The sequence below is a fragment of the Aulostomus chinensis genome, chromosome 8 (genome assembly GCF_037954235.1).
Source record: "Aulostomus chinensis isolate RoL2024-O1b breed Wild chromosome 8, RoL_Achi_v1.0, whole genome shotgun sequence".
Lineage (NCBI taxonomy): Eukaryota > Metazoa > Chordata > Actinopteri > Syngnathiformes > Aulostomidae > Aulostomus > Aulostomus chinensis.
The window spans coordinates 30,933,612-30,956,089 of record NC_141327.1 but is presented as its reverse complement, the minus strand read 5'-3'; the positions used below and the strand labels follow the sequence as shown (position 1 = coordinate 30,956,089).

Genomic DNA, 22,478 nt, shown 5'->3' with positions numbered 1-22,478 from the left:
TGGGGACTTGACAACAAAGGGGGTCTGATAGATGTCAAAGAATAAATGTTAGAATATGCATCTTTTTGTGAGCACTGCAAATGTCAAAGCATTTTTGAAGATGTGACAAGCAGCTGCTCAGTAACAAGGAGTCTGGTAGCGATGGGAAGGGTTGGCCACTTGGATGCTGATCAGCAGGTGGGATTGCACAGCAGTCCATGGGCCTGAAGGCTGGAGGGACAGAAGGTAGACCTGACCTACGCACGAGGCCACCACACTTGAGTTGCTATAGATTAAAGTACCAAAGTACGACATGGTGACAAGACAGCAGAGAGAAGGTTGCACTCAAGATGGTGTGGAAATGTGTGTGTGCAAGGAACAAGAAATGAAATGTAACCAACAGACCAATCACAGCTGTACGTGTTTCCTATCCGTAGTGATGTCATTGATTCCCTGTGACTGTGAGAAGCAAAACTCAGCCAGGCAAATTTTGTTATCTTAACGATTATACTAAAGTAAAGTTTTAAACCTGAGCCAGATGATATTGTCCCAGCCCATTTTTGTGCTCTTGTTGACTCAATGTAGAACTTGATGACAGTGAGCAGATGAAGAGGTAGGGGGTGGGCCTATATGGCCTCAACTCCTCCTCCCTTGCCATGTTGATACTCCAGGGTATCAGCAGGGTTAGGGGGGTTGACAGGGTTTCATGTGCCACATATGAACAATGGGACACATTTCTCTCATTGGATTCAGTGGTTCTGATCTGGAAAGTCACTGTACAAGAGAAACAAACTCCTGTTGAAGCCAAATGTCATGTTGCATTCAGGTCAAATTTTTCATGACCCCCTCAATCCCCCCTTAAGCCCCCCTTCCCCTTGTCACAAAGCCTCCTTGCTGATTGATGCCAGACAGGAGGAGATGGAAGGAACCAGGATGAAATCTCAGAGGAGTCAAGAAGAATAAAGGTCACAAGATGGCAGAAATGTAAACCAGGCCACTTGGGTTGCCGTGACAACCAGCAGCATCGTTGCCATGTGGATGTAAGTCTGATTCTTGTTGACAAACGATGTGACGTGTATTCTAAATCTTTATCCACACAAACATGTCATGGCACTTTGTAAACAGGCGAATCCTTGTCCTCTCACATGTTTGTCTGTCACAAGACCTGGTCATGAAGGCAGAAACTTCTGTAACTGGATTTTTGCATAGTAGAAGCGTCAGTCAGTGAGTTCCGGTTGTAGTTGGTATTGGATTTTTCGGGGACTCTGGTGGTCTCCTTCCAGAACCAAGTCACACCACGGTTGTCCTGTCACTCAAAGATCCATCCCATAACATGTTTGATTTTACTGTCACTTTCTCGATGTCAGGTCCCTTCACCTTAAGGACGCCACCCCCCCATTCCCTCCCAGTCTTTTCACAGAGGCTTTGCCAAACGTTCCTCTAACTCTGTTGAGGAACTTTTCAAGGCAGGGCTCAAGTTTCTTTCGGTAACAAGGACGGAAGGTTCTCTTCTGCAATATTGGGAGCTGCTTCTATAAACACACGCACACACACACACACACACACACACACACACACACACACACCCCTCTGCATAGAAGTTCTGCCGTTGTTAAATATTTCAGCTTTGGGAAAGTGTCAAAAATTCTACACACACAAACCACATCTCCTTGTTAGAGGGTAGGCTGTTAATGCCACATGAAGCCGCTGATCTCTCGTTCTGACGTTTTGGAGCGACAGGCTCAGCTTCACTTTCAGTTTCTCTTTTTAAAAAAGTCAAAACTGACAAAAACATGGAGCTGATGAGCTGGTTGTGTTTGGTGGAATTGCCAGTGCATTGATGTGATCCTCTTGTAGTTTCTTTTCTTGGTCTTTCAAGTCATGGCGTCTTCTGCATTTCAACTTCAGTGTCTTTGGCAACTTTCCATGTACGGTCCAGTTGTGAAGTCTACACTACATGCTTTTAATATAGTCCACTGACTCACAATGGATTATAAGGGTGCAGGTGAGATGAATATTCTCTCAGCGGGTGCAGAGGATAGCATGTCAGGCTGATGTCTTCTACTGCCAAAATAGCACCTGTCACTCTGCAGGCGGACTCGTCCGAGCCGGAACATCCCCTCGAAGGGTCTTCGACAAGCCTTTTTTATTCTTTTTTGATTGATTCTGTACATTATTTTCAGCCAAATACTTTTCAGTGCTTTATAAACAGCAAGGATTGTACATATGAATAACTAGCAGGGGAGACTTGCTGAGCTCAGCAGTCCACCTCAATGGTCCTCTGGAGATCCAACTTACAAGACTTGGACCGTTGCCTTCCCCAGTGTCAGCGGAGCTGCTCATGGAAACCAAAAAAAAACGAGCGCTTTGACTGAATCTGCATTTGGGAAAGTAGCATTGAGTGTTCTTTCTTTCAGTCTTTTCCATCGTAGTGTTTTGGTGTGCAAAAATGTAAAGAAGAAAAAAAAACTTACAACAAAGAATACCTCAGAAAAGAAATCCATTTAACCTTGACAACCTCCACACATATTGTCCTATTGTGTCCATACCCACGTCTCCCTGTCATCACCTGTCCAACATCTTTGTTGTCCCCTCTTGCTTCTTTGGCCATGCAGCGTCTCGCACCCAGTGGAGGTTCCATAGCTTTTCCAACCACTTTGGTTCTGTCTTTGTGGACGTTCTTGGTCTCACACCTTTGGCAGCCCACTGTAGAGATGGACATGTCTTGACAGCTCAGATGGATTGGAGCCAGAGTCCACCAAAGCTGACATCAAAAACATCTGAAAACTCCCAGCATGGGAGAGCATTTGTGATTGGAAACAAAATGCCTGCACAAGATGGAGTTCTTCCCTCCATCCGTGTTCTAGATAATATCAGGACTAAACGTTCCTTTTATGGGGGTTCATGAGCGGATCTTGTGGGAAGGAAAACATCTCGGTGAGTGCAATGGTTGGGTTCAAGCGCACCTCTGTTGTGTTCATACTGGCCCCGTGCTTTGATTCTGAAAACCACCAGAGAATGGGCTTATAGAAACTCCATCTGTTTAATACTCAGTCAATCTGACCTACTGTGGTTTGGGCTCAAACCTCTTCAGGAGATCTTGTGACATGCTGACTAATGCTAACTCACTAGGTCTTGGTCTTGGTCTTTGTCATGTCCCTTATCAACTGCGCCTGGACTCAGGATGATGAGTGCAGTGTTTCCCCAAACTTGTCATTCTTCAGCTCAATAAAAGTGTGGCTTCGTGTCCACCCAGGCTTTGGTGGACACGGCTTCTGACAGAGAAAAAAAATCCCCCCATCTTTTGATTTGGAAAGTGGGTTTGCTGAAGGAACGAAGACCAACGCGTGGAACACTTGAAACCACACAGTCCCAACATTGCTCCTTTCGCATACCTCTTTATCTACTTATCTACTCTTGTTGTTAAAAGATTGAATGTAAAAAAAAAACACAAACACAACTAACCTCTTTAACTATACATATTTAAGAAGAAATACTCTTTATGTGCACATAGATTTACCTATTCAAGCCCCACACAGACACAACACAAATGCATATGTATATACAAATCTCTAATGTCATATACTTTTATCTTGAAGAGGAAGAGGATGAGCCTTTTCCATCAATGATTCAGGGAAACAATAGAGAAGTCCAGTGCAGTAAAATCAATCCCACCTTGTTGCTTTTGGTGTTTGTTTCTTAATTGGTTCTTGCTTGTTAGTTTTCATGATGTAGCATAGGGCAACGTGGCAGGGCGACTTGAGCGTTTTGTTAACAGAAGCTGTAGTAGTAGTGGAACTAGGATCTAGTGTAGTCATAGTCTTTTTAAGCCTGATTCTGTGAAACTGGGGAGGGATGGGCGGGTGGGTTTTTTAAGTGGACACTGTAAAGACAGTATATTTATGAAGATGACTTAGAAGTGAGAGTGGGGGGTGTATATAAAACTGCTTTACCCTTCGACTTTTGCCTGTTTTTTGCTCAGGCAAGCTGGAACTGTGTATTTACAGCACTGAGGATGATGGTTGGTGTGTTTTTATGTGCAGAGAAGTAAAGACTGTTTCAAATGGGGGGTGGTCCAATTGATGGTTTCTGCAGTGGTCAGTGACGTGAATGGAGAATAACCCTCCCTCCAGCTTTCTGGGGAGCGACAGAAGGTTTTGTGACCATCTCCATATTTTTTGCATGCTGATGTAAATACCCCGTATCAGTCCTTTGTTCCAGCTGGGGCTGGGCAGTCCAAAAGTGTGGGGTTTTTTTTGGGTGGGGGTGCAGATTCTGATGCTTTGAATATAAATATTTCCTTGGAGAAAACAATCCTCTCTTGAGAAGTAACAACACCTAAGGTGTTTGTTTGTCACTGCAGCAGCTTTCGTGGTGGCTCAAGCTCTTTTGCAATCATTCTCTTCCTGGTGTAAAGCAACAGTGTGGATGAGTGCAGATCTGTGTGGCTCTCGAAGAAAATGTGCTCTTTTTGATTTCCCTTCAGTTTTTCAACCATATTTTAGCCTCAGATCTGCTCGTGCAATTACAGTCACTGGACGCAACAGTCGGAAGCATCGTACCTCTGAGCATTTCCTTCTCTCGCCCTGTCGCCGGACGCCTCACAGGCCCAAATTACATGAGCTAAACACCCTCAGGGACCCTCACCAACACTAATTCAGGTACTTCATCTATCTACACCGAGGCCTCACCGTGATCGACCTTGCATTTAGATCCATTAGCTTGTTCCAATGAAGACGAAAATTGCCGCCAACATCTTAATCAGAAGCAGTTGAATTTTGTCTTCTTCTTGTTGGTTTTAATTTTCTGTGTTTTTAATCTCTTATGAATGTCAATCTTCTCTGTTAGTTCTTTGCATCAGGTGTGTTAATGTGTGGCTGCAAAGCATTGACGTTATGACACAAACTAACCTCTAAAAACTAACATTTTATACAAGTGCACAATCCAACAGGAAGGTTTTTAAAGCCTCCACAAACATGGGAGAAGCTCAAGTTAGCGTAAGCTATGATCAGGATCCGTCTGGATCCTTTTGTCTTTCTCCGCCACCAACACAGAGGAATGTGACAGATATGCCTTCAGTTCTTCTTAAACTTCAGGGAAAATCTCATCGTTCTGCATGTGAACCAGGAAAATGATCAGCTGGACAGTGTCATCAAACCTGCAGAACTCAGAACTGTGAAGGAACGAGGCAGTAATTTGGAAGAATGCAGTTGTTCTCCTGTCCCTGTGGTCATTGATGGATTTGGACTCGAGTCTGTTTATTGATCTGGATGACTAGATCCTGATCAGAGTTTTGCTTATATTTTGTACCTCGAACAACAATCAGTGAGCGTTGTTTGGTGAGAGTAGTGTGGAGTAAACTCTTAAAAATAAGTTTGAAGACATGTTTCATGTTGTCAGATCTCTTTACTTTGGACATTCCTGATGTTGATCTGGGTGAAACCCGATTTAGCTCCGATGAGTTGGAAACAGCTCATGATATAGATGCAAGAAGTGTCGTCCAGGGGACTTGGACTCGCAGAGCGGATAAAAAGACAAACCTCATCTTTTCTTCTGTCTCATTTTATCCCGCTGAGGTTCTAATGACTCGTAATCTCACCTCAGTTCTTAACGGGTGGCTGGACGCCCGCTGCCGGGCCTGCTGGGCTTTTTCTTCTTTTCTGCTGAAATGTTGTTTTTGGGTTTGACGATATACCTCATTCCTTCAGTCCAGTGGGCCCTAGGGGGCGCTGTGCCAACGCTCAGGATGCCTAAGCCCCCTTCCACGGTTGGTCACTTGACGACCGGGCCTCTCACTAACGCGTGCGCGCGCGCGCACACACACACACACACACACACACACACACACACACACACACACACACACACACACACAGGCTCTCCAAATACCCCAATGGACCTCATTTTCAATACTGTTTACAGTTTGACAAAAAATGTATAATTTAAAAAATATTTTCTCATATTGTAGTTTTATTTATGTACGATAAATTCTTTTGTTTTGTTCTTATTTTGTACCTTGTGAATTGGACTTCTAGCTTGTATTATCGATGTCCGTGTAAATGAGCACTTAATGAGATCACAGTTATGGTTTGAGTTTGATTGACTGCACTTTTTAGTTGTCTTTCTCCCTGTTTTGAATGCTAAGTATGATTTAATGATTCGGCTGATAAACAAGAAATTGTCAAATAATGTTTGATTTTTTTGAGAAGAAGATGAAAGATGATTTGATTTCCTTTTTTATTTTATTTTGCATTGAACATCAGGCGATGCTGATTAGATCTGTCTTTGTGCATGTGTAAGATATTTTACTGGTTATGTTATATTCAATTTGGTAAGAAAAAAAGAAAATCGTCATTTTGCCACACATTTCAGCTGTAATGTTGTGTAAGGTAGTATTCACTGGATGCTAGAACCTTCTTTTCAAAACCACTATTCTTCTAATAAATTTTGTTGTGAAAATACATTTGGTCTCATCTGAGTCTTTTGGTTTACATAAGCTGTTTTTAACATTACATTGATTCGCTAACAGCGGCTGATAACTTAATTTAGTTTAAGAGGCTCTGACAACCATAAAGATTCACAATCACCAGACAGGCAGAAGATAAAACAGGAAACACAAATATCCCCTAGAACAAAGTTCTCAGGGAATCAATGAGTTAATCATCAGACAGCAACACTTTGGTTTGAGGGACAATTTAATGAAATTAAGAGAATGAATACTTTTTGTAATTGGAAAATCCATTCATCAATTTTCTGCTGCTCATCTCCTTCTTAATCCAAATAAATCATCTGGCGTTATGACCGGTTGGCCCGGTGGAGCAGTGGTCCTCACTGTGGCCCCCCAGCAAGAAGGTTGTGGGTGGAGCAGTGGTCCTCCCTGTGGCCCCCAGCAAGAAGGTTGTGGGTGGAGCCCCGGCTGCAGCACGGGGTCTTTCTGTGTGAGTCTCCATGTTCTCCCTGTTCCTGCTGGGTTCTCTCTGGTACTCCAGCTTCCTCCACAGTCCAAAGACATCAAGAGGGACCAGGTTAATCCAGACTCTAAATTGACCGTAGGCGTGGCTGGGAGAGCCAAAGGTTGTCTGTCTCTATGTGTTGGCCCTGCCATGGACTGGTGACCTGTCCAGGGGGGAAGGCTGCTGGGATAGGCTCCACCCCCACCACCCTCAACAGGAGAAGAGGGGGAACATGGAGGGATGGAGGGATGATGGAGTTATGACATCACATCATGCTCGGAAGATGATGACAATGATAGCAGGGTGACTGTCCCTGGACAGTTTCCAGGGGCTCTGTCAGATGTTGATGAGGTTTATTTTCTAAAAGGTCTTCAAATGTCTGACAGGATCCGCCGCAGCTGTCGCCATTAATCCTTCTCACCATCTCAGCCCGAGGAAAGAGGTTGAAAAAAGACAAATAACTTTTCAGGGTGCAGGAAGTAGGTCATCCTCCTATCAAATATTTATTTCTCACTAGGCCTCAGGCTCCAGGGGGGAGGGGGGGTTCCCACCGCTCATTTGCACATACATGGCTGCATGTGGACAAGGACGGCTGCCATCTTGAATATTTGGCAACATTTGCTAGACCCGTGTACTCACTGAGGCCAGACACAGCTCATCTTTAAACAAGTCCCCACAGGGCAGAAACATTTTCTGGATCTCTTCAGGGGGCTGCGCCTCTTTTCAAAACCAGAAAATGCACAAACAAGATGGAAACTAATCTTAATAAACTCCAACGTGGTGAATCTTGAAGTCACATGGCCTGTCAGCTGATTCTGCCACTGGGGTCTTCAGATATTCGTACGCTTGGTCTTTGCCGCCTGACACAGGCTGCTGCTGATCGTCTAGGAGTTACTGTTCTCTGTGTCTTTTACTGGATGTTTAAAGTAAGTTGAGTAAATGCAGTATGTCGCATCCTCTAATCTCAAGGATTCAAGGGGATTCAAGGGTCTTTATTGTCACACCATTTCACATTTTCATGTTAGTGGTATGAAATTTGGACTCAGGTCCCAGGTTAGCAAGTGATAGAATAGTAAGATAGAGTAAAGTAACAGAACAGGTATTTAAGTTTGTCTATATAAATAAGGTATAAAATCAAAATAAACTGTGTAAAGCAATCTAACCCTTAATTATTATTATTATCCTGTTAAGGGTTGGGGGGCTGGAAAAACTTCTGCACATCTTTTGTTCATTTGCTGCTTGTTTCCTTGCCAGAAAACACAGATATTAACTGTAAAAATGACAGAGCCAAGGAATTAATCATCACTTACCTGGAGAACAAGAACATTCACGTCCTTCGGTTCCACCTCCTCAAAGATGTTGACGTATTTGGTCCCTTCTAGTAAATCTTTGCTCTTTTGTCATGGACGTTTGTTTTTGAATATTATATCGTATGTTGATGGTGAGTTGCCTTGTTTCTTCTTCTGTGTATGTGAAATATTTGTAATTTTTTTCAATGTAGTTTAATACAAAAAAAATCATTTAGTTGCTCATTTTTATGTTTTATTCAGCTTTGAGATCTGTCGTTTCTGGTCGATGGTGGTTTCTCCTCCATAGACATTCACCGAAAACGGCAAGCCTGACTCCTGATCAATAAAGTATTTCTGTATCTGATACATGAGTCGCTGCTTCTGAAAAAATCAATTGTCAATAATAATTATAAAAGTCTCGATCTGGTCGAGGCCATATTTTTTACTAATTGTGTTGAGGTATTGATCAGCACTGGTGTTCAAATCAATATCGTGACGTTATAAGAAAACACACGCATGTATAGAACAAGTGTGCTAAGTTTATTTGACACCTTTTTAAATCTTTGGACAGTTCTTAAAAATGAATGTAAACATTGAGTCGTTGTTGAAAAGGGACAGATGAGTAGAGGCGAGAGGAGACGGTGGGATGAGATAAACAACAGAGAGAAGAGAGGAAGCAAAGGAGGAGAGGAGCCGGTAAAAGAGAAACATAAAGGGGGTTGGGGTGATGAGGGGGTGATGACAGAGCGCCGGAGGCAAAAAATAATATTTTATTCAGTTTCCAAAAGAAGGCAACATGGGACGAGTTCCTATTGGAGGATGGAGAGACTGAGAGAGAGGGGAGTTGGTGGGTTTGTGTTTGGGTGGTTCAGCCTGGTTGGCATCAAAATGGATCAAACAAGCAGGCTGAGACCTTTTTGAGGGGAGCTCTCGGAGCTCTCAGCCCCACCAAATTAACTCTGGTGCCAAACTAATGGAGACTGACAGCTCTCGACAGCTAAACTGTCCAGACACGTCCATTAACAATGTTTCCAGGTCGTCCGGCATAATCCAGGTCTCCTTGACCCAGGTCTCCTAAACCTGACTAAAAGCTGTGATGAGCAGAACATGACTGGAACCTCATTGTACGGGACATTTTTAGAAGAGAACACAAGCAGAGTTGTTTATTGTGTCTCCAGACTTGTCTGCACCGGACCTCTAAGAATTACCCTCATTCGTGGACCCGGTCCCATTGCCTGCAAGCGTGAAGCAGCGTTTACCAAACCTGCTGGAAAGAGGAGGTTCACCTTCAAGTGCTGCAGCCGCTTGTTAAGCGTCCGGGCTCAGACTGGCCCGGGGAGACAACCACATGGGGCCGGTGCTGAGTCTTAATTGAACTTAGCTGATGTGATTCCATTAATCAGTAATGGGGAACCTTGCTGGGCCCGACCAACAGCACCACAGCAGGAGGGGCTTCTGACGGGGCCTCTGACATTTTCACAGCAGTAGCTGTGGGGGGGGACAAAAAGATGGGAAAGAAGAAGAAGGAAGGAGGAGAGAGACTGATAGGTGGTGGTGTCTGGTGCTCACGTCTCATTCGGGAGTCTTATTCAGCTCCTTATCTGGCGTCTTGTCCGTATTTGTTAAACTGTTGCCAAGTCACCTCTGACTTGCAGTGGGAGGGTTTAGTGGTCGCCTGACGCCCATGAGAAGACGTGGAGGCTTCGCTGGAATTGGAGACATAATTTTATCCTCTTTTAAAGACAGAAGAGAAACAAGGAGGGGGAGGGGCGAGATGGAGAGGAAGAAAGGTTTAGGGGGTTGGGAGTCCGGGGGTGGGGGGGTTTGGAGGTTGGTGGAGGGTTGATGCTTTCACTGGAGGCAGACTGAGGATGTGTGTGTGTGTGGGGGGGGGGGGGAGCATGGTTGAGAGGGGACACATGAATCACCGTTTCATTAAATAGCCTTCATCTCAAAAGCTCCCCCAACCCCCCCACCTCCACACACACACTTCCATCACGCACCATCTTCCCTTCTTCTTTCTTTCCAGCCGTCCGTGTCTCCATGAGCTGCCATCGCACATCGACTCATGGATGGCAGACGAGTGTAACACAAGAAGATCAAAGGTCAGAGCAGCAACCCAACAGTGTCAAGGCAGAAGCGAAAGGAAAGCTGAACACTGAGGAGGAGTATTTATTCGAATAAATAGAAAAAAGAAGCATAACTTGTCATCTGCAGAGCCCAACGACTTCATCTGTTCTTTAAAAAATTGCCATAAACTAACAGAAGATTTTTCTCGAGACAGGAGAGACGATACAGTCACAAAATCCTCTTCAACACAAAAAAATACTATGACAAAATCAAAAGCAGTATATTTATATTGCAGTCTGCTAGGCTGTTACCATCTAGTATTGCAATTATAATAAAAAGCTACATTAGTTTCATTGCGGCCCGTTGTTACAGCTCAAAGGCTGAAACACAAAAACATGTTAATGTCACGCACCTTCATCTTAGTTCATATAAATAAGACAACATATAGAAAAGCTACATTTGTGTGATATGTTTACAGGCTCTTCTGGTCAATCAGAGAGGAGCACGACGCTGCCTCATCCAGTGACCAAGCTCATTATCTGCACACACATTTCTATACTAGTGAGGACTCTCATTTACATATGAACACATGTGGGCAGAACACACCTGATCCCAGTTCCTCCTCAATGACCTCATGAGAAGTTTGTCTTTTTATATGACAAAGCCAGTAAATCAACGTTCCTGTGCTCGAATGGGAATCATTAGGTTCTCAAGCTGTTCCACCACACAAAATGTTTCACATCAATATCCCAAACATTCCTCTCTGGAGGTCTTAATACCGAGTCCTCACAAAGATAGAAGACATACAAATACACACCCATCCCCCACCACTCTAAACTGGGAAAATGGGCATCTGGCAGGGAAGCAATGGGAACATGTCGCTCTGCTGAACCCCATGATGCTGTCACCTTTGACCTCTGGGCCATGCTAATGACATCTTGAAGTAAATGGAATGAGACGATGACCTAAACTTGTATGGAACTATGATTTAACCAAGTACAGCGATTCACTGCGGCCCAAATAGTTGGTACTGATGGTGCCACGGCAGACGCCGTCGCTACCGTCTGTGGGAAGTTCTTTTAAGCAGCCCAAGTAGACACAGGTAGACATGCACGCGCACATATGCACGCATGCCACTCCCTCTCCCTCATTAATTCATTCATTCACTCATTCATTCCGTTGAAGACCCCCAGGGTGTTAGCCTAAATAGGTTAGCACCCTGGACCAATCGTCCACTGTGCTGCAGCTGCTGCACGCGTTTACTCCATACATGAAGATTATAGACATGTTGATCTGACCACCTGCTATCATGCTGCAATGCTTTAACTCTCAGCTCTACTAGCAACAGAGAGGCATTACCATGGCAACCAGAGGACGCTTACACTGAGAATGATGTTATGATGTCACAGGAGATTAACAGACTAACACATCTGTCAGTCATTCAGGTGTCAGTCACATTTATGCCAGTTCTTGCTGTAGGAAATGACTGACAGGAGGAGGAGCACACAGTCTCAGTGTGCCATCACTTCCTGTCAGCTACGTGATTGACAGCTGATGTTTCAGGTTCAACCTCAGTAATGAAGCTTTATTTTCACTACAAGCAAGGTGAAAAATCGAAGATGGCCGTTGTGCAGTCACTCCACAGAGTTTTGTGAGGCAGACACATGTCAGCAACATGGCTGCTGCTCCATCATGTTGGTTAGTGAGAGTGTAGTTAGCTTCTCCCAGCTCGTCGCCATCCTCTCCTGTGTCCTTACCAATTTCCCCCTCCCCTTTGCGTTGACCCATGACATTCCCATCATTCAAGGACAAGTGGATAGAAGTACAGACAGGAGGGACTTTCGATCCCACTTGAGACCTCTGGTCTCTGGACTTCGGCCCCAACTGAAACACTTGAACTACACAGCCGCTCATGAGTGCAGGAGAGCACGAAGAGCGTCTGAGAGAAGGAAGCTGTTCCACAGATGATCAGCTAAGTAACCATTTCACAGCCCAGCCTGACTGTAGTCACTAAGCAAGTCCACCAGCTGAAGAGTACCTTTGATTTCTCACTGAAGCCACAGTAACAAGAAGCAGCAGTTGCGCAGCCACTCATCAGAACCTCACCAAAGCAGGTAGATGGTTTGTTCGTGCTCAGGTCCACGAAGCAAAACATCGACAGTGTCCACTATCAGTGGAGTGTGAGTAGAGATGAGTGTGTGTTTGCTCTGTGTGTGTGTGTGTGTTTGTGTGTGTATGTGTGTGCATGCGTGCGTGCGTCATTACACCACAGTACTACACACACTGCTTGCAGCCACATTCCACAGGCTTCTCCACGTCCTGTGTGAACGAGCTTCCATCGTCACATTCAAAGGTGAGCCGACGACGTCGGACCCTCAGAGGAGCGCAGCAGGAGGCGGCGGTGGCAGCAGAAAAACTCGGGTCAGTTCCTGCCTGGCACTGGCCATGGCATTCAACCCAGGAGAAGGGCTTCGATGTCTGGCAGAGGACGGTGCCCTGCTGCAGTCGGTGGTAATCCCTCACCGGCTCGCCTCGACACGGGAACTCTGGGGGAGGTGGACACATCCGGACCGTCACAATGGTACACAAAGTAAAGAATAAAATTTCCCCTCTAAAGCTCCAGAACAACGTTCTCTTGTAAAGGTGGAAGGTCACTGGACCATGACCTTGCTGGGCTATGACCCCTTGTGACTGTCTGACCTTGTGTGTGTGCTTCAAAACATACTGCAGAGAACAAGAGTAGAGGAAATGATAAAAGACTGTGGTACTGGAATCAGTATTGGTACTAGCAGATATCCCATCACTCAGTGAGTCTAAAGAAGACTGCCAGGCACCGCCAGCCGAGCCTCAGCAGGTGCTGATCAAGACTAAGAACCGACAAGCCTACGTTTAACCCTGGCACCAGATCTTTTTGGTAAATGTACGTCTTCATTTTATAAGTAGGGACGACAGGAAAATGTGGCGAAACTCAACCTGCTAACTTTTAGTAAAGAAGCCACCGAAGTCAGACATGTCACTCAAAGGCCTCACCAATATCACAGCTCTCTCCAGCGTATCCCTCCACACACTCGCAACGCTCGCCGTCCCCCGCCTGCTCACAGCGGCCATGTAGACACCGAAGCCCCCGACACAGGCCATCTGGCTCCCCCTGCAGGCTACACAGCGCGCCGTGGTACCCATCCTGACAGTCGCAGCGGTACGTCTGTGCATCCAGCTCCACACACACACCGCTCACACACCTGCAAAAACAGAGGAATGGAAAGAGGGAAAATTAGTTCTTTATTGTTTCTATAATGAAGAGCAATGAGTTAAGTACATTGACCACGACGTCTGAAAGGAAGACACACTCACTTGCTGCCTTCACATGGACTGATGCCAGTTGCTGTGGTAATGACATCTCTGGCAGTAGGGCCTGTCATTGGCTGATCACAGTGTTGTCCCGCCCAGCCTGACTGGCAGTGACACTGAGGACCCTGACACACAAGAATCACAGAAAGAAGGTGCACATTCACAGCAGCTGAAGACGGATAGACTTCTATCAACTTCCGTCTCCGGTCATGTTCTGATACTAGTGCAGTGTCCATGTACTGGATGAGCTTCAGGGTTCACAAGGTCCCTGGAATATTTATTGAATGTCAGAGCAGGAAAGCAATGAAGTACAAATATTTTGTGTTAGAGGAAAGTCACTTATTGTCCGTCATCCCCAGAGACGGACAAGAGGACAGAGAATACTCTTGTAGGGAGCTAAGATCCAGGTTAGCTGGTTAACTTAGCACCATGAATCGTAGCGGGTGATGACGGCAAGAAGAGCTACTGCTGGACACACCAGCGTCCTGGACCTGAACACTTCCTACCCACAACCAGCCATCGTGTTAAAGTGTGGATTGATGGACAATAACAGACTTTTCCTTAAAGTAGGTTTGTCCCTTCAAAGCAAGTCAAAGAAAAAATAACCATATTTACAAATCTTAACTGGTATAATCATGAATGTGTCCCCACCTGTCCATCTGTCCCCTGTCCTAGTATCTTTCTTCCTACCTGAGCACTATCTGGTCTGCAGATACCATGCAGGCAGTAGAATTTGCGGCAGGCACGGCAGCCTGGCTCCACCCCTGGCTTCATGTGGCTGCGGGTGAAGTCCTGCAGCTCGTGGTTGATATAGAGGTTCCTGATGCAGCCATGGAAGCTGGACATGTTCAGGGTCTGAGAGGAGAGACCCTCCTCGGGCATACCTGGACAAACAGATGACAAGGGATTAAAGACATCTCTGTGACTCTGTTAACACACCAACACACGTGAGTGACACCTTTCTTAACAGGTCTTGAGGTTCCCCTCTGCTCTTACCTCCCACGTACAGAGGGACATCCCCCACCGCGGGCTGGCTCCGCCCTTGACCGTCAAGGGTTGTGGGCTCTCCTCCGTCAACAGACAGGTTCACCATCCGGTTAAAGGTCACCAGCTCAACGGTATGGAATTGCCCATCGTTCACTGTCTCAGCACTGTCCATAAAGAGCGATTCCCACTTAATTTATAACTCCATTGTGTGTACTAGTACTGCATTGGTGGGAGCAATAATATTCAGTATCTGAAACAACAGCAGGAGTCATATCACTTCAAAGCTTCAAGATCTGCTTCCAGGGGAGATTGTAGGGTTTCTATCGAGGCTCCCGCCAGCAAAGAGGAGTCATATCTGACCCTGGGATGCCAAGATGGTTCTGGCCCATCGGTACGTCTCGTTCCTGTTACCAGGGTCACTGCGAGGGAGGGAATCTCTCCTGGAACTTCAGGATGAACTGAAAGTATTTTAGTGGTTGAGGGTCAAAGCTCATTGCCAGTCAAACATCAAAGAGGCATTCAACTGTGATGTGCATGAGCGTATGTGTGTGTGTGTTTGTGTGTATATGCAGTGTTGTGCCTGAAGGCGTTCACTGAACGATAGTTCATGAATGCCTTCATATTTCGGAGGAACGTGAAATGAACGTACAGCCCTGCTGCCTAGTGAACGCTACTGTGAACGCATTCCATCTGGTGTCTGTGAACGGTTCGCTCTCTTGTTCATCTTCGTTCAATGGGGTACCAGATTCAGGCTAAAAAAACTCCATAAACACCTTTTAATATATAACGGAAAAACACCCAACCCGGCAACGCCAGCCACCAGTGTCGCGCTGCCGCACGCATCATCAAAACAGAAAGCAGCATGGAGGAGGTGTCAGGAGCGGCGTGCAGTTGGAGCCCACGGACAAGACGGAACTGGACTCAACAAACCAGCGAGGCTGCATCGTTTTGTTTACTTGTTGTGTTTTTTGTTGTTTGTTTGGTGGCGGCTGCTGTAATTTTCCATTGTTTGAGTGTGGTCGGCTCTTTTCTCCGTTTCAGTGTTTGACTCACGTTTGCTTTGTTGAATAAGGTCTTCTCACTCCAAATGTTCATAGAAAGAAAGTGAAATGTCAGCTCTTCAATTTTCTTTTGCAATTTATCTCAGCCGGAAAAAAAACTTGAAGACTCGTTTGATGTTGACGCAATGATTATTTTTCGATGTTTGTTAAAGGTGCAGCTCAAAACTGATTTCAGTTTCTATTGTTTGACAAATAATGTGGATGAGTATGAGAAGGGCTGCCCGGTGGAGCAGTGGTCCTCACGGTGGCCCCCCATCAAGAAGGTTGTGGGTGGAGCCCCGGCTGCAGCACGGGGTCTTTCTGGGTGAGTCTCCATGTTCTCCCTGTTCCTGCTGGGTTCTCTCTGGTACTCCAGCTTCCTCCACAGTCCAAAGACATCAAGAGGGACCAGGTTAATCCAGACTCTAAATTGACCGTAGGCGTGGCTGGGAGAGCCAATGGTTGTCTGTCTCTATGTGTTGGCCCTGCCATGGACTGGTGACCTGTCCAGGGGGAAGGCTGCTGGGATAGGCTCCACCCCCACCACCCTCAACAGGAGGAGAGGGAGAACATGGATGGATGGAGGGATGGATGAATGGATGGATGGATGGATGAATGAGTGGATGGATGGATGGATGAGTGGATGGATGGATGGATGAAGGGATGGATGGATGGATGAAGGGATGGATGGATGGATGAAGGGATGGGTGGATGGATGAAGGGATGGGTGGATGGAGTTTGAGAAGATCTGGTGCTTTAAATGAGTGTTGGGTTCTGTGACAAAGGATGAGCTGGTTTGGGTCATTTTTGGAATTGAGAATGTTTCACTTATTTCATTAAATTAAGTTTTATTTGTACTGTACTTTCTTTCGTAACATTTTTGAGAAGTTCATAGTGGTTTAAATGTCTCTCTTCAGAGAGAGAGAGAGGTTCCTGAGGGACTTGATGAACACTCAGCTCTCATAACTGGAGGATGTGTCGCCACCCCTGGTAAGTCACATGGTCCAGTGCGGAGTCAACCATCTGTCTGCTTCAGTGTGCGCTAGCTACAACTTTCAAAGCAAAGGGTTCATGGGATCATATCTTCCTTAACTGAACAGTTGTATGACACTGTTATTCAACCTGAGGCATGTCACATGGTCACCAGTAGATCACTCCCGGCAGTCTATGAGTCCAGAAGTGTCACATAAGAGGAATAGTTCCTCACAATATGTGGACAAGTTTCATCCACAACTACAAATACCCAATAACAGCTGGATGCCCCTGCAAACCTTGACCTTTGACACTCTAAAATCTCTTCTGTCCATCCTAGTGTCCCAGTGAACATTCAACTGACACAGCCAAGACTGGGATGGCCTGTGTTGTTACCAAGGAGACATGGACATACTTTGAGCTTAAGTTGTCGCATTGAAAATCAGATGTACAAAAGACCAACAACTTTAAATCTGAACCTATCATTCTCATTTGCAGCTCTCCATTTTCATCTGGGATCCTAGTTTGGTCTGATTAGCAAACGTCTTAAAGCCCGTCAATGGCAAAACACTGTGATAACAAAGCTGTCCATGACTCATAGAGACGTGACGGAAACTACAGAAAAGCTGTGTACCGTTGTGTAGTTCCATACAGCCAGTGGCAGGTAACATGTCTAATACAGGTGGAAGACACGGAAATTCAGGTTAGCGCTGAGGCAGCCATCACGCCAACACACACTGATGTACCCAATCTGTCATAGTCCAATGGTGCCTCCTCATTTCCTTGTTGTTCCCCTCCCCTTTCTTGTGTGTCCTCTCTGTCTGAGAGTGGCCATCCTCCTAATCACCAGCCGCCAACCTGACTCACCTGCAACCCATCCACTAATCAACTCAAGCAGTGTATCTGCCCCGGCTCTTCATCCAGTCTTCGCCAGATCGTTGTCTCAGCTACATTGGACCATCACCACAGGCCGGCCTGCCAGCCTGACCCTCAGCCATCTAATCACCCTCTGCTTCAGCTCCGCCACTTCTTCCTCATTGGCCATTCCCAGTTCCTGTCTACATTTTAATAAAACTATTTAATTTGAACATCTTGAGTCTGTCTCTGAGTCTCTTCGGTTGAAGCCGAACTCAATCATGATGCACTGGCACATGGATCGGACATCAAGTCTGACTGTGTGTACTGTGAGTGTGACTCCACCTGTAAATGGCAGTGGAAGGCTGGTTCCCAGGGTCATAGGTCACCCTCACGTGACCCTGATGCAGCTCCACAGCAATTGGCTCGTTGTCTCCATTATACAGCAGCACGCCATTTTCCTCTGCTGTCGATACCTGGTGAACACACGCACACAACCTGTGTTGTCTTCAACTTCTGATAACTTATTTGTTACTCTTGTATTTACACATGCATGTAGGTGTGCGTATGTATGTGCATAAGGGTGTATGTGTACATGTACTTGTGTGTATATGTGTGGGTCACTGTGTGTACATGCGTGTGTACTTGTGGGGGATCACCTGTAGTGTGATGTTGGCCTGTGGCCAGTTCTTCACATCCCGGAGTTGAACATATGAATCTTTGTTCACAAAATTGACGCTGACCAGCTTCTCACAGCTCGGACCCTCGAAGCCTGGCAGACACTGGCAGACCGCTTGGCCCATGTTCTCAACACAAGGGGCATCGTTCTGACACTTAGCCAGCTGGCAGGGTGGCAGGGGAGGAGGGGCAACTTCACAAAAGGCACCACTGTGGATTCAAGGGTAGCCATCTTAGTTGTGATGGTGTTTAGCAGCAAATTCAAACATCGGAGACGTCACTCATGGTGATGTCATTTCCTCAGGTCCTCTGGAGCTCTGTGACGAACCGTCACGGATTTGGACCCTCACGGTACTGTCAGAGTGGTTCTGACCACAGCAACCCGCTGGGCCAGAGACAAACCTCTGAATCCCTCTGCACTCCAAACACACATCTGAGCAGCTCAAGGTCAGAGATTTGCCTCAGATTTCAGACCAGAATCAGAGCAGTTTAAGCAGCTCAAAAACTCCCTAGTGGTCCACAGACCACAGATTATAGGGTTGAACACCTACGTTCTCTCATAGAAGAATGTGGAGCTGAACATATGGGAGCACTGGGCTTCTCTCTCCTCCTCCTGTCCTCAGACGTGTTACTAACTCCTCTTCTTCTCCCCTCATCCCAGATCCTGGTGCTGCTGGAGGAGGCTCCAGACCTGAAGAGGCTCCAGCTGCCACCTGTAGCTCCACCTGCTCACGTCCCCGTCTGTCCATCAGTCTCTCCTCCTTTCTCTCTCTTTATCTCTGTCCCTCTCTTTCTTCCTGTCTCTCTGTCTTCCTCCATTCTCTGTCTTTGTCTCTGTCCATCAGTCTCTCCTCCTTTCTCTCTCTCTTTATCTCTGTCCCTCTCTTTCCTTCTGTCTCTCTGTCTTCCTCCATTCTCTGTCTTTGTCTCTGTCCTGCTCTCCTGCTCTCTCTCCGTCCCCACTGATCCTGGATCTGCTCCACCTTCCTGCTGGTAAAGGAAGGTTCTGGTGGCTGCTGTTGCAGGATGTGCTGCTGATGGAGAATTGTTGGGTGGAGGTTCATTGAAGGAGGGAGGTGCTGGACCTGCTCTACTTGGACAGAGTCAGGACAGAACTTTGGTTGGGGTTTGGTGCCACACTAATAAACCTGACTGGACTCCATACAAAGTGAACTACAACAACAATAGTAGTGATATTCTCCTCTTTTCCAGAAGTACTCTGTGTTGGACTCGAAGTATCTCAGTCAACTTGGAGGTATCCTGCTGATTGGAACCCCCAAGGTTTAGGGGGCAGGGCCTACAACATGACAGCATGTGACTGGACCCACATGGTCAGATGTTTTCTGTGCATTTACTGGAGGCTCTCTTAGTCTTCAGGGAGTTGGTCCCAGTTGTCCTTTGATGTTTTATTCTTAAAATTTGGCATCATTTAAGTACATGAATATAGATTATCAGAAATATTTTTTTGTGTATATTGTATTTACCAAGATACTGTGTCTCTTGCTCCCAGTGTTCCGAGACTCTTCCCCTTTCCCACAAGCTCTACTGCTGAGAATGTCTCCAGTTTTCCCAGTGTTCCCAGTACCTGAATCCTCGAGGACAGATGCAGCTGTAGCTGTCCAGATGGTCGACACACTCAGCTCCGTTCTGACAGCGATGATCCAAACACTCATTATAATCTATACTGCAGTCTGGCCCCACCCAGCCGGACACACACACACACCTGCAACACACCAACAAGAACAAGACTGTATGTGTGTGTGTGTGTGTGTGTGTGTGTGCGCGCGCGCGCGCGCGCGGGTGTGTGCGCACACGTGCGTCTGTGCCAAGTGTCCTCACCTGGGGCCAGTAGCAGTGCTGATACAGGTGGACTGGTGCTGACAGGGTGCTCTGCCTGGAGAACACCCTCCCTCCTCTTCCTCACAGAACAGACCTGGGAGAGATGAACAAGGTCTGAATACCCTTTCAAAGCTCAACCCTCAGTCTATCTGCAAACGTTTCTTGTATCTGATAAATGCTTTTCATGTAGCAGTTTAACTCGTGGGAGCTGGCGGTCAGGCATGATGCTTGTGTCACCTGTGTAGTTGGGAGGGCACAGACAAGTGTAGTTGCCCACACTGTCAACACAAGTGGCGCCGTTCTCGCACCCGTGGTTCTCACAGTCGTCCACGTTGACCTCACAGAACGTACCATGGAAACCGAACGCACAGATGCAGCTACACACACAAAAGCAAAGAAACACTATGACATTCATTCAGTTGCAACAAGAGAAAACTAATAATTATAAAAAGAAATTAAATTGATTTATAAATCCATACTTTCATATAGAAAAACTAGTCTTTTTTTTTTTAAATTAGGATCCCCATTAGCTGATGCAACATAAATCAGCTGCTCTTTCTGGGGTCCACACAAAACATATAACAATAGAAATATCCATTTAAAACATAGACAATGACAAAAAAAGAGAAAAAAGCTCAAGGAAAATATTTTCACACAAGAAATATCAACCATTAGACAGCACCAGTGACATCCAGGATATAAAAATGACAACCACAAGTAATAAAAACTCATGTACAATAAAAAAAAAATCAAGTTCCACTACATAAAAGAGCACTAAAACATTTTAACAACTTTTTTAAAATGTGTCAAACCTAAAAAACGAGTTGTGCATTCTAGCATCAAATAGGTTAAACTGCTGTGTTAGATAAGCCTCTATAGATGTGATATGATGTCATCATTGCTGTAAATTTGAACAATTCCATCCAGAGACCTTGGCATTTAGCCTTTTATCGCTTTTTATGTAGAACAAAATTTGAAAATATCTTCATGTCATGTTGACCACAGATGTTGGAGTGGTGGAGAGTCTTTAAAACCTGGGTTGCCAACAAGAGTCTGAAGGAGCCTACAGAGGTCATTAAAGGGGAAATGCAAGAAGCTTGAAGCTCAGTGCTGGGCCCAGTGCAGTTCTTTCATAGGTTAACTTTAGCTTAGCAGTGCTAATCATTGCTGGACTACCAATGTTAGCACAGCTAGCATCATACCAGGAAGAGTCCTGTTGCTGTTAGATGTTACATGTACTATTTAGCCTTTCAGAAAAAAGATGGATGAGTCTGTCCTTGGTTATTTTGAAGAGGCTGGTTACCTGAAGCCTCTGGTCTGTTCATCGCTGAGGCAGGTTCCTGCATTGGTGCAGGGGTTACTGACGCAGGCATCCACTGGAGTTTCACAGTGTTTACCCTGAAAACAACAAATTATTTTGGATTGGAAGAAAAGGTTAACGCAAGCACATGATGGCATCCTTGGTGATGGATGTGGGCCCAAAATAATACACACACATAGGGAATATGGGATCAGTTGATTAAAGTGTACACACACACACACAAACCATGAATCCAGCCTTGCAGGTGCAGGTGTAATCTTGAGTGTGGTGGGTTTGACAGGCGCCCTGGTTCTGGCAGGGAGAGGACACACATGGGCTGCATTTGGCCTGGACAGACGCCTCCACTGGACCTGACCGCCACGCACGCGCACACGCACGCGCGCGCACACACACACACACGCACACACACACACACACACACACACACAGTGTGTGTTACCGTTGTATCACTGAGTGATATAAGAATATCACAGCAGGTTTACATGGCGACTGGGGACTGGAGGTGGAGCTCTGTTAACCTACCCAGACACTGGAACTGCTCAGCAGGTGTGGTGAGCAGAAGCTTGCCCTCCATGCCACGAGGGCCAGCACAGCGGGCAATACCAGGCTCTTTATAGCCACTCTTCACCCAATCAGAGAGCCAGAGGAGACGGCAGTCACAGTAGAGAGGGTTGGCGCCAATTGCCCTGAGGACACCCATGGAGAGAGAGTCAGCTGACTGATGCACACACAAAGTAGATTCAAGGGATGACGTTTGAAGTGAATACATCTGAGAGAGAGAGAGGATGGGAGGGATGAAAGATGAGAGAAGAACTGAAAATCAAAAACCATAATTGGCGGAGAAGGTAAAGCTGAACGGGGGATGAATGCAGGAAGTGAAGGAGGAGAGAACAAAGGGAACATTGACAAAGAGCATTAACGACGTTTGCATTAATCTTCAGCAACATGGAGGCACTCTGTCTCTTTCCTTCTCTTGCACGCACCTGTAAACACACAAACACTTACCCCATTCTGTCCAAATACATGGTGTGTGTATATGTGAGCCCTTACAGGTGAGAAAGGGAGGCCACGTCACTGAAGATGCCCTGCTGCAGCTCAGAGATGTCGTTGCCATGGAGAGAGCTGGAAGATGGAAAGAAATGGGACG

General features: G+C 46.0%; 1 protein-coding gene across 1 annotated transcript in view; it reads right to left on the bottom strand.

The window, feature by feature from the left end:
* Positions 1-10,377: 10,377 nt before the first annotated feature.
* The window catches only part of LOC147258095 (slit homolog 1 protein-like), a 65,230-nt gene continuing 53,129 nt past the window's right edge, over positions 10,378-22,478 (bottom strand). The window contains exons 25-38 of the mRNA XM_086212474.1: positions 22,382-22,453; positions 21,854-22,017; positions 21,557-21,681; positions 21,314-21,408; positions 20,248-20,387; positions 20,011-20,104; positions 19,757-19,894; positions 18,153-18,381; positions 17,839-17,969; positions 14,636-14,790; positions 14,330-14,523; positions 13,643-13,764; positions 13,322-13,530; positions 10,378-12,837 (exon numbers count right to left, since the gene is read on the bottom strand). Of these exons, the coding sequence (XP_086068600.1) occupies positions 12,566-12,837; positions 13,322-13,530; positions 13,643-13,764; positions 14,330-14,523; positions 14,636-14,790; positions 17,839-17,969; positions 18,153-18,381; positions 19,757-19,894; positions 20,011-20,104; positions 20,248-20,387; positions 21,314-21,408; positions 21,557-21,681; positions 21,854-22,017; positions 22,382-22,453 (2,140 nt within the window). The 3' untranslated portion in view covers positions 10,378-12,565. The remainder of the gene's footprint in view (positions 12,838-13,321; positions 13,531-13,642; positions 13,765-14,329; positions 14,524-14,635; positions 14,791-17,838; positions 17,970-18,152; positions 18,382-19,756; positions 19,895-20,010; positions 20,105-20,247; positions 20,388-21,313; positions 21,409-21,556; positions 21,682-21,853; positions 22,018-22,381; positions 22,454-22,478) is intronic.